This window comes from Hylobates moloch, unplaced genomic scaffold, assembly GCF_009828535.3.
Source record: "Hylobates moloch isolate HMO894 unplaced genomic scaffold, HMol_V3 SCAFFOLD_140, whole genome shotgun sequence".
Classification (NCBI taxonomy): domain Eukaryota; kingdom Metazoa; phylum Chordata; class Mammalia; order Primates; family Hylobatidae; genus Hylobates; species Hylobates moloch.
The window spans coordinates 27,801-41,008 of NW_026652415.1; the positions used below are offsets into that span (position 1 = coordinate 27,801).

At 34.3% G+C, this 13,208-nt stretch overlaps 1 protein-coding gene across 1 annotated transcript in view; it reads right to left on the minus strand.

The window, feature by feature from the left end:
• Positions 1–229: 229 nt before the first annotated feature.
• Positions 230–13,208, minus strand: part of LOC116464039 (cilia- and flagella-associated protein 47-like) — a gene marked incomplete at its 3' end in the record, with an annotated part of 36,784 nt that continues 23,805 nt past the window's right edge. The window contains exons 5-7 of the mRNA XM_032147303.2: positions 6,351–6,432; positions 5,339–5,467; positions 230–422 (exon numbers count right to left, since the gene is read on the minus strand). Coding sequence (XP_032003194.2) covers positions 230–422; positions 5,339–5,467; positions 6,351–6,432 — 404 coding nt within the window. The remainder of the gene's footprint in view (positions 423–5,338; positions 5,468–6,350; positions 6,433–13,208) is intronic.

Genomic DNA, 13,208 nt, shown 5'->3' on the forward strand with positions numbered 1-13,208 from the left:
TTATTCTTCAAAATAAGTTAAAGAAGCACCTTTTATTATTTCCATTTTATATGTGAGGAAACATATCTTGAAGATGTTAAGGAGGCATCATTTTTGTAGAACAGAAAGTAAATGTTGGAGAGGGGTCTAGAATCCACGGATTCTGAGTGGATTGTGTATCCATGGCTCCTTCTCCGTCATCACACTACAATTTGCAATAACTTGTTTAAAGAAAAAAATCACTTCTCACCTTTGTGACAGTTTTTCCATATCACATGTCGAGTATTCTCGTAATTTATGTTCATCCAACTAAGCAAAATTCTTTCAGAATCAGAATATATGTTGCTGGATGCAAAAGAAGGGTTGACTTTTGGTGTATTTTGGACACATATGGGGGGCATATTATTGCTGCAGTATGGTACTACACGGGATAGAACCAAAACCTGAAATTGGGAGAGATAACTTTTATTAGATGCAAATGGAAAAACAGCACATTAATATTTGAAGAGAAAATTTTAAAAAACATGACAGAAGATAAAAGAGGGCACTAGTATTTTCTGGTTAATGGATTCAATCAGAAGTAAAAGAGTAGAACAGATGTGTCCCAATAATGCTCATTTTAACTTGACAACTTTTTGCTTCTGTGGTATTTAGTCTTTAAGGAACTACACTGTATAATTTACAAGAAGCTTATTGTACATTTAAAACATAACTGCATTTAAGAACATTTCTGTTAGGACGTAAATTCATTTAAAACACAAAGAGGTAAGATGCCTTTCTTATTTCCTTACCAGCTCATGCAGCTTAGAAAAATAAGCCAAAGTAAAAGTAAATAAGTTATCAAGTCAAAAATTATTTTCTTACATTTATTTAAGAGGTCTGTTTTAAGATGATAAAAGTGTACAAAATTTGTTATTTGACATATTGTTACCCTATAACTCAAAGTGTGGTATATTCACATCATATCACCATTCACTACATGTACACCACATGTTTTATTAGGTAGCAATGCAACTGGATTTAAAAATAATTTTAGCAATATTAAGATGAAGTAAAGAACTCTGTGTCTGTCAGTAAAGCACTATAGTACAGAGCTACTCAAAGTAACACTCTACTAACCATTGTCTACAAGTTCTAGATGAGATGAACAGCTTGTGATCTGCTACCTCACTATATACATCTCAAGAGTTTCTGAATGGAGCATTGGTTCACATTAGAGTACACAGTGTAAGCTCAGCTCCTGGATTTATCCTAAACCTTTAATAGAAGGTTTTCCAATGGTATGGGTATGAGTACAACAATTTGAGTCATATGTGCTATAAAGATACTCTTGATACCCTGCTCATATCTCCTTAGTTCCACCTTTACATTCTGAAGCTTGCTTATTGTGAAAACCTGTAAGTCTCTGCTTGAGAGATTTTTTTTTTTCTGGCATATGAGAGCACACTGAGCTCACAGAGGGCAAGGTAGGAGCGCCAGAAGATAATGACCCCAGCAACGGCCCCTTACCAAAGACGGTCAGGGAAGTGGTAGTTAATTACTCCAGATTCCTAACCAGTCAGTTGAGGTAAGTCTGAGACACGTTCTAAAATGTATCCTATTGGTCCCCAGTGGCACTGAGCTTCAGTTGCCCACAGTGAAACCTGATTGAAACCACAACTGTTACTGACTTCATTATATTATCTACTTTAATTCCCTACTCTACTACTGATGCTTCTTGGGAGAACTTCTGAAATAAACGATTTGCGCTCAAATACTTGTCTCAGCGTCTGCTTTTAGGGCAATCTAACCTAAGACAAGTACTCTTACAGTCAAGTACATGTTAATAGTAACTGAAAAAAGTGCTCTTTTTCTAAGTAGTGCATATTTATGCCATGCAGTGTTTCAAATAACTACAGTATACAAATTGTTAAAATACCTGTGAGCATCCAAAACTGTTCTTTTGTTTGCCACTATAAGAAGTACTTTAAAATTCGATTAAAAAAATCCATTTCTGAATGTTAGCTATTTATCTAGCATGTGTGAATTGCATCATTTTAGCATTTTGTATAGAAGTTTAATGGAACTGCCTTCTTTCATTCTGGCAGTTTTGTGGTCTAGAAGTCCTACATTTCAAATCTCACGTATTATAAAAATGCAATTTAAAGCCTTTGAAAAGGACCCCCATCAATATCTGTTTATTTCTGGGAAATACCAAATGATAAATTACTTGAGTACAGCTGATGAGGTATATGTCTGGGACTAACGACCTGAACTGGCTCAGGATTCATCTGTCATCTGTCACTTCTACTCTGCAAATAAGACAAGATCTCCAAGTGACCCTTGACTAAGAATACAGATTTAATGATGGACCCACATGGAGCATGGTTGTAACCTTTAGTATTGGAAGAGCCATTACACTGAGTGCTTAATTCTACAGCAGTGTTTCTGAAATTGTCGGTGGTAAAAAAAACTTATTAATTTTCTCTTTACCACAGAATGATAGTTTTGTAAAATACTCTGAAAATAAATTGCTAGAAAAATAAAGTGAAGAATTAAAATGTACACAAAGTACAAGACTCCATCACTTGCAAATCCAAATACACCTGGGGCAATAAGTGTTACTATTTATCCGTTAACATGCAAACCACACCAAGCATGAGTTGAAGGAACGGAGTCAGAATTACAGAGGCAAGAATGTGCTGTGAGCCGTGCCAGCTAAGATGAAATTTGGGTAAATGATATTTCGTGATCCACACTCAGGAATTTCTTTCATGCCCCCAGAAAACATTGTTTTGAATTATCTTTCATTTTTGTTAAAGATTTGATTCAAGAACTGTAATAGCACCCTTTAAAGTCAATACATTGGCCACAAAATAGAACATAGTCCTGTGCTATTCCAGTATGTCACTATGGGACATTTAGAAGACTTCAAAACAACAATGACAAAACTACTACTAATAGTATACATTTGCATATATTGAGTGCTATCCCCCCCCATCATATGCACTTTCAGGTTCACATGAACTTTGCTATTATATTTGGCTTATTGTTTATTAATGACAACTTTTTAAATTATGTGTTCTTTTAACCAATTGGCTTAGAAAACATAATTTTCATTTTTACTTGTCCATAAAAATCTCTGGATTTTTGAGACTAATGAGATATTTGGATTTGTTCTGAAGAATCATCTTGACTAAGCTTATGTTGACCCAAAGAAAAGAATCAATTGCCAGTTTATGTATGATCTTTCCTTTAGATTTAGAGATGCCTGATGATTTAACACTTATTTGGAGTCTCCTTAAACCCCCTTAACTAAAGAAATGTATAGCAATACATTTATAGGACATCCCCGTTACTTGAGAATCCAGATGAGGATAGTGTACCAGATGAAGCATTCATACCTCACTGTCAGTGTTTTGTACTGAGTAATGAGAAATTGCTCATTACTCTGAGGGTGCTGCATGACTAGAAAACTGAAAAGATTTCTCAGACTTGAAGGCTTTCCTGTATTGAAATGGCCCTTGCCCACCATATTCCACTTCTTGTAACCACTTCTGACGTGAGTGACAAGTGAGTGGGACACTGGAAGCTATGCTTTGAGTCACAGCTCTTGGCTTCGGTGTTGGTGTGCATTCTGTGTTATAACTATCTTTTGTACTTCCTTAAAACTAAGTTAACATGTTGCCATGTAAAATCTACTGTATTTCACAGTTTTGATTATCAAACCAAACCCAAGACCATGCTTCTGGTGAAGCAGAGTAGGCCCTATATGACTAACAGTGCAAAGGATCATATTTCCAGCATTAACAACCAGTCACCAATGAAATGAATTTTCACACAAGAATTCTCTTCTTACATTCAGCAAGAAAGATAGTTCAGGTTGATGGTGAAAAAGAGGAGGACAGGAGGAGCAAGTCAGGAATCATGCAGAAGAAGGAACTCTCCAGAAGGTGATCTGGGTGGCTGACTCCAAAGGAGACTTCAGACTGCCAGGGGGCAGCATGAGGGCCCTGGACTCCTGGGCCCCAGTAGAGAACAACAAGGAAGAAATAAGCATTACCTGCATCAAATTGTTGCATATGGTCAAATTCATGTGATCTTGAAAGAAAGAATGTGTGCCTGTGAGCCTCAGTTTCTTCATGGCTAAATTGAGGATTTCAGTTGTGAGGATTTAATATTAAAATATTGACAGAGTCTTACACATACTACTCATTATTCAGCTCTCAATTTTGCCCTTTCCTTTGAGTCGCTAATTCCTGATTCTATTCAATTCCTCCCTTGTTCTAACTCTCAGTCCTACAGCTCACCTGTCTGGGGTTGCAAAGTGTGAAGACAGAACAAAAGCCTCCATTGGTCCTAGTGGACAAGACCTATAGTGCTATATTTGAAAACCTAGGGAATTGGTCGGGCGCGGTGGCTCACGCCTGTAATCCCAGCACTTTGGGAGGCCAAGGCGGGCGGATCACGAGGTCAGGAGATCGAGACCATCCCGGTTAACACGGTGAAACCCCGTCTCTACTAAAAATACGAAAAATTAGCTGGGCGCAGTGGCAGGCACCTGTACTCCCAGCTACTTGGGGGGCTGAGGCAGGAGAATGGCGTGAACCCGGGAGGCGGAGCTTGCAGTGAGCCGAGATTGTGCCACTGCACTCCGGGCTGGGGCAAAGAGCGAGACCCCATCTCAAAAAAAAAGAAAACCTAGGGAATTATTCAAGGGCTGAAACCAGGACTTGTTTATGCAATAAGGGTATAGAGTATAGAGGTATAATTTATGCTATGTTAATCTACCCACAAATGCAATTTGGCAGGAAGTAAGTTTGAGAATCTCATAAAAACCTGCTTTTGCCTATAGCTGTATGAATCTTAGTGAATATAGTTTTATAGCAAGAGACTACTGTTTATTAGATGTGGAGACAATAATTTTCACCAGTACTCATTCTTTAATTCTCCTTTTTAGTACTAGAATATTCCTGTAGCTACTCATTCTAGAGAGTGTATTTCTCAACTTTTTTTGCAGCTAGATGTGACTGTATGACTGAATTCTGCCTAATGAAATCTGAAATGAAAAAGACATATTTTTCAGGTCACATCCTTAAAAGGTAACTCCTTGCCTCCAGTACTCCTTTACCTGCAATTCTTTCTTCAGAGAAATCAGACCCTTACATGAAAGCCTAGTACTGAGGAGGAAAGAGATACTCCAGAAGCTTTGACCCTCTCACATCTCAGCAGTTCCATGAGAAAGCAATAAAAAAAAAAAAAATCTCTCATTTAAGGCACTGTGTTTTTGAATCTTTCATAGCAGCATTGTCTATACTTTAATTAATATATGATTTATATTAATCAACAGAGAAGCAGCAAACAATAGCGGAAATGTTACCTTGTATATCTGTAGAAATACATCTGTCCATGCCCGTTTACTCCAGGCTTCAAATTTAGACATTTCTATAACAATAGAACATTTTTTCTTAGGTGTACAGGAACTCACAGGCATCGTATTAGTGGAAGACTTTAAGAAATAAAATAGTACAACATTAATTAAAATTTAAGGCAAATTTAGCATATGAGTTTTTTTTTTTTTTTTTCAAAACAAGTGGATGCCTTTTCTATACTTTAATCAAGAGCTCTAATTTGCCATGTGCCAATAATAGAAGGTATCAACACAGGTAACTTTAAGGAGCATGCAGTCGCTTATTTAGATCGTAGATTTATTCATTCAATGCACCTACTAGATCACTCTGTAGAATAGGTGGCCAAACAAGATACGAAGTTCTTCTGATTGCTGAGCCAAGAAAGAATCACACCCTTTGGATAAGGCAACAGGACCACAGCATACTGCCAAAGAACAGGCAGGCACCTGGTTCTCTACTCATGTCACATGCCAAGCACAGTGAGAGTCCTACAACCATAGTTGCCTCAAAGCCTGCAGACTCCTCAAAGACCACTCCCCTCTCAATAGGTTACCAGAAAGTAAACTATGTATTATGACAAAACTATATATTTCTTGTTTCATTTCTATTTTGCCCTGAAAATGAAAAAGAAAAGTGGCACATGGTGGTGAAATAAAACCAGTATTTTATTTGGAAAATATATATTCTAAAAGTTTAAGAATAAAATTTACATAACCCCACCTTAGTCTTCATTTATAAATTCTCCAAAGTAGTAATTATTTATACATTTAAGAAAGTCATGTAATCATTTTTGCATAGGAACTCCATAGAGATTTTTTGACAAATGTACAAAAACATATGGGTTATCCAAAAATTATTATCCTAGTAGTATTTTGTATATAAAACTCAAGGACTCTGACATAGAATATTCTAACATAAGCCAAATACCAGTACATACAATAATAACTGTGTGGTTTGTTCCAAGAAATTATATTTTCTTACCATAATTTCAATCCACCTCTTATAATCTTCTGGTTCAAGCAAAAATTCTGGCAGGACATGTGAAATACATCCTCCTTGAGCACTACAATTAAAAAAGAAAAACTCAAATTATAATATACATGTTCTATATATGATTTGCATTGACCATCAATTAAATATTTCAAGTCACATTTGTATATATGCTAGATTTTACTTTTCAAATTTAAAAGTTATATAATTAGCCAGAGGTGGCAATGGCTCCTGGGTGAAGCTTCTCTGCCTTTGGAAAGGGGACAGAAGAGTGAAAAGAAAGTTTCCTATGATTTGAGTGCCAGCTCAGCCACTGTACAGTATAACGCCAGGTGGAATTCTAGTTTTTTTTAAACTCTAGTCCCTTGCTCTGAACAGCACCTCTGGACCCACCTGGGGTCTGGGGGAACTCTAAGCCATAAAGGACAGATATAGGCCTGGCTGACTTTGCCACCTGCTAATTGTAACTCTTCAATGCCCATGTACAGATACACATTTCCAAGAATCAAGTTGATACAGGAAAACATGAGCTCACCAAATAAACTAAATAAGGCACCAAGGACCATTCCTGGAAAAACAGAGATATGTGACCTTTCAGAGAGAGAATTCAAAATAGCTGTGTTGAGGAAACTCAAAGAAATTCAACATAACGTGGAGAAGGAATTCAGAATTCTATCAGATAAGTTTAACAAAGAGATTAAAATAATTTTAAAAAAATCAAGTAGGAATTCTGGAGTTGAAAAATGCAATAGGCATACTAAAGAATGGATCAGTCTTTTAGTAGCAGAATTGATTAAGCAGAAGAAAAAGTGAGCTTGAAGACAGGCTATTTAAAAATAGATAGAGGACACAAAAAAAGAAAGAATAAAAACAATGAAGCACACCTACATGATCTAGAGGATGGCCCCAAAAGGGCAAACCTAAGAGTTACTGGCCTTACAGAGGAGGTAGAGAAAGAGCTGGGGGAAAAGAGTTTATTCAAAAGATAATAGCAGAGAACTTCCCAAACCTAGAAAAATATATCAATATCCCAAATCAATATCCAAATATCCAATATCTGAATGAATTTTAGAACATCAAGTAGAGTTAACCCACAGAAGACTACCTCAAGGCATTTAATAATAAAACTCCCAAAGCAGGCTGCCTCAACACATTAAATAACCAATCTCGCAAAGATAAAAAATTTTAAGAAATGATCCTAAAGGCAGTAAGAGAAAAGAAATAAATAACATATAATGGACCTCCAATATGTCTGGCAGTAGGCTTTTTAGTGGAAACATTACAGGCCAGGAGAGAGTAGTATGACATATTTAAAGTGCTGAAGAAAAAAACAAAACAAAAAACACTTTTACACTAAAATAGAATATCTAGTAAAACTATCCTTCAAATACGAAAAAGTAACAAAGACTTTACTAGACCCCTAACAGTAGTTGAGAGATTTCATCAACACAAGACATGCCAACAGGAATACTTCAAACAGAAGGAAATGGACAATAATAAGCCATAAGTAATTATCTGAAGGTACAAAACTCAAAGGCAATGGTAAGTACACAAAAAACCCCACAGATTATTACAACACTGTAACTGTGGTGTGTAAACTACTCTTATCTTAAATAGAACGACTAAATAATCGACCAATCAAAAATAATAACTACAAAGCCATAGAGTACAATATGATATAAATAGAAACAACAAAATTTAAAAAGCAAAGGGTTGAAGTTAAGGTGTAGAGTCTTTATTAGTTTTCTTTTCACTTGTTTCTTTTTTGTTTGCTTGTTTATGCAAACTGCGTTAAGTTGTTATCAGCTTAAAATAAGGGGTTATAAGATACTACTCGCAAGCCTCATGGTAACTGCAAACCACAAAACATATGACAGATACACAGAAAATAAAAAGCAAGAAGCAAAATCACATTACCAGAGAAAATCATCTCATTAAAGTTAAACAGGAAGAAAAGAAAGAAGAGAAAACAATGAGAAAAGAAATTTTAAAAAGGCAGAAGTAAATCCTTACTTATCAATAATAGCATTGAATGTAAATGGACTAAAGTATTAAATCAAAATATACAGAGTGGTTGAATGGATGAAAAAAGTTCTCATGATCTGTTGCCACAAGAAACACACTTCACCTATCAAGATGCACACAGACTGAACATACACGGATGGAAAAAGATATCCCATGCCAATGGAAATAAAAAATAAAAGCAGGAGTAGCCATACTTGTATCAAAAAAAGTAGATTTCAATACAAAAACTATAAGAAGAGACAAAGAAGGTCATTATATAATGATAAAAGGGTCAATTAAGCAAGAGGATATAACAATTGTAGATATATTTGCACTAAACACTGTAACACCCAGATATATAAAGCAAATATTAGAAGAGTGAGATAGGCCAATAGATAATAATAGCTAGAGAGTTCAACCCCACTTTCAGCATTTCACAGATATTCCAAACAGAAAATGAAGAAACATCAGACTTCATCTGCACTATAGAACTAGTGGATCTAATAGATATTTCCAAAAGTTTTCATCTAATGGCTATGGAATACCTATTGTTTTCCTCAGCACCTGGATCATTCTGAAGGACAGACCATATGTTAGGTCACAAAACAAGTCTTAAAACATTCAAAATTTAAAATTATATCAAGGATCTTCTGACTACAATGGAATAAAACAAGAAATTAATAAGAAGAGGTATTTGGAAACTATACAAATATGTGAAAGCTTTAAAATGTGCTCCTGAATGACCAGTGGTTCAATGAATAAATTAAGGAAACTGAAAAAATTATTGAGATAAATGATATTGGAAACACAACACATCAAAACCTATCAACTATACCACAAGCAGTACTAAGAGGGTAGTTTATAGATGTAAGTACATACTTCAAAAAGAAGAAAATCTTCACACTAACAACCTACTGTTCCATCTTAAGGAAGGAGAAAAGCAAGAGCAAGCGAAATACCAAAGTAATCGAAGGAAAGAAATGGTCAACATCAGAGCAGAAATACATGAAATTGAAATAAATAAATCAATAAAACAAAGGTTGCTTTTTTGACAAGATAAAGTTGACAAACCTTTAGCCAGACTAAGATAAAAAGGAAGAAGATACAATAAATAAAATCAGAGGTGATAAAGAAGGCATTACAACTGATACTGCAGAAATTCAAATGATCCCAAGTAGCTACTATGACCAATAAATTGGAAAATCTAGAAGAAATGAACAAAGTCCTAGACACATACAACTGACCAAGACTGTAACAGGAAGAAATCCAAAACCTGAACAGACCAATAACAAATAACAAGATCACAACCGTAAGAAAGAGTCACCCAATAAAGAAAAGCCCAGGACCAAATGGCTTTACTGCTGAATTCTACCAAATATTTAAAGAAGAACTAATACCAACCCTACTCAAACTATTTTATAAAATAGAGGAGGAGGGAATGCTCCCAAAATCATTATATGAGGCCACTATTACCCTAATGCCAAAACCAAAGAAACATAAAAAAGGAATGCTACAGTCCAATATCCCTGATGAATATTGATGCAGAAATCCTCAACAAAATATTAGCAAACCAAATTCAGCAATACAGTAAAATGATCATTAATCATGACCAGGTAAGATTTATCCCCGTGAGGCAAGAATGGTTTAATGTATGCAATGTACATAATACAACCAATCAAGTAGAACACATCATCAACAGAATAAAGGACAAAAATGATATGATAATTTCAACCAATAGTGAAAAAGTATTTGATAAAATTTAACATCATTTTAAGATAAAATACTCTCAAAAAACTGGATATAGAAGGAATATACCTCAAAAGAATAAAATCCATATATGACAGACCCACAGCTAGTATCGTACTGAATGGGGAAAAACTAAAAGCCTTTCCTGTAAAATCTGCAACACAGCAAGGATGCCCACTTTCATCACTGTCATTGAACATAGTACAGGAAGTCCCAGCTAGAGCAATTAGACAAGATAAAAAACAATGAGCATACAAATTAGAATAAAAAGGTCAAATTATCCTTGTTTACAAATTATATGATCTTATATTTAGAAAAACCTAAAGACTCCACAAAAAAACCTATTAGAAATAATAAATAAATTCAGTAAAGTTGCAGGGTACAATATCAACATACAAAATTCAATAGCATTTCTATATGCCAACAGTGAAAAAACTAAAACAAGAAATTTTAAAACAGGAGTCCCATTTACAATAGCCACAAATAAAATTAAGTACCAAGGAATTAACTTAACCAAAGAAGTAAAAGATCTCTATAAAGAAAACCATAAATCACTGATGAAATATGTTGAAGAGGACACCAAAAAATGGAGAGATAGTCCATGTTCATGAATTGGAATTATCAGTATTATTAAGATGTCTATGCTACCCAAAGCAATTTACAGATTCAATGCAATTTCTGTCAAAATACAAATGATATTCCACACAGAAAGAGAAACACAATCCTTATATTTATATGGAACCACAAAAGACCCAGAATAGCCAAAGCTATCTTAAACAAAAAAAAACAAAACTGGAGGAATCACTTTACCTGATTTCAAATTATACTACAGAGCCATAGTAACGAAAACAGCATGTTACTGGTCTAAAAACATACACATTGACCAATAGAACGGAATACAGAAACCAAAATCAAATGCACACACCTACAACGAACTCATTTTCAACAAAGGTGCCAGGAACATACACTGGGGAAAGGACAGTATTGTCAATAAATGGTACTGGGAAAACTGCATATCCATATGCAGAAGAATGAAACTAGACATCTGTCGCCCACCATATACAAAAATAAAATCAAAATATAATAAAGGCTTAAAGCCATATCCTCAAACTATGAAACTACTACAAGAAAACTTCAAGGAAACTCTGAATGACACAGGTCTGGGCAAAGATTTCTTGAATAATATCCCACAAGAACAGGCAATTAAAGCATAAATGAATACATGGCTTCTGCACAGGAAAGGAAACAATCAACAAAGAAAATAGACAAATCCTATAATGGGACAAAATGTTTGCATACCACCCATCTGTCAAGGGTTAATAACCAGAATATATAAGGCGCTCAAACAACTCTGTAGAAAAATATCTAAAAATCCAATTTTAAAATGGGCATAATATTTGCTTCTTTTTAAAATTTTTATTTTTATTTTGTTTCTTTTTTTACCTTCAGTCAACTCACACCATTTTTTATTTTTTCATTTTTGTATTTTTCTATTTATCTCATTTCATTTTTTAATGGGCAAAATATTTGAATAGGCATTTATCAAAAGAAAACATAGAAATGGCAAATGGCCACATGAAAATATACTTAACATCATTGATCATCAGATAAATGCAAATCAAAAGTATAAAGAGATATCATCTCATCCCAGTTAAAATGACATTTATCCAAAAGACAGGCAGTAACAAATGCTGCTGAGGATATAGAGAAAAGGGAGGCTTTGCACACTGTGGTGGTAATGTAAATTAGTACAACCATTCCAGAGAAAAGTTTGGAGTTTCCTCAGAGAACTAAAAACAGAGCTACCTCAAAATCCAGCAATCCCCTTGCTGGGTATGTAGCCAAAAGAAAGGAAATCAATATTTTGAAGAGATATCTTCACTCCCACATTTGTGCAGGTTTGTTCACAATAGCCAAGATTTGAAGCCACCGTAGGTCCATCAAAAGATGAATAAAGAAAATGTCATACAAATACACAATGGAGTACTATTCAGCCATCAAAAAGAAAAAGATTCAGTCAATTGCAAGAACATGTATTGACCTGGAGGCAATTATATTAAGTGAAATAAGCCAAGCACAGAAAGACCAAAGTCAGATGTTCTCAATTATTTGTGGGATCTAAAAATCAAAACAATTGAAGATATGGAGATAGAGAATCAAAGGATAGTTACCACAGGCTGGGAAGGGTAGTCAGGGGGTGAGGGGGAAGTGGGGATAATTAATGGATATGAAAAATCATTGTAATTAATGAATAAAGTGTAATATTGGATAGCATAACAGAGTGACTCTAGTCAATAATAATTTAATTTTTCATTTTAAAATAATGATAGTATACATAGATTATTTGTAACACAAAGGATAAGGGGATTAATACCCTATCTTCCGTGATGAGATTATTATGCACTGCATGTCTGTATCAAAATATCTCATGCACATACTACGTACCCCCAAAATTTAAAATAAAATGTAAAAAAAAAATAAAAGTTATACAGTTAACTTTTAAAGCCTCCCTTAATTCTAAAATGTGCCTGTGATGTTTTCTCTAGAGAACTTGATAAATGAGAAAGAACTTACTTAGACCTATAATCAGCTACATCAATCCCTACATGGTAACAAAACATAAAGAGTTTTATGAATTGGATTTGTAGTCAATGCAGTAATTATTTTATTCCTGTTACAATATTATAAAATTGAATAAAATATCTGGAAATGTTTGAATACAATAAAATATCTAACAGAGATCACTAGTCATCCAATGTTTATTGAGTACCTATAACCACAAATGCCTAAATAGAAAGCTTATGTAAGGTAATTCATTATCTCTTTATTCTAAAGAGAATATCCAAAAATTGTAGACTCTGGTTATGTATTCTGGAGGTAGCATATTTGAAGCAGTAAATATTTATTTATATCATTTAATACATTTTAAAGCCTATGTATGTACATATTTATATGCATATAATTTAACACATTTATGTTTTTATATATACTTTTTTCATTGTAAAATTCATTGAAATAATTTTATCCAAACTCTTCATATGAATATCCATCACCATCAGAGCCACTGTATAGAAATCTAGTATTTTGTGGCAAGTATTT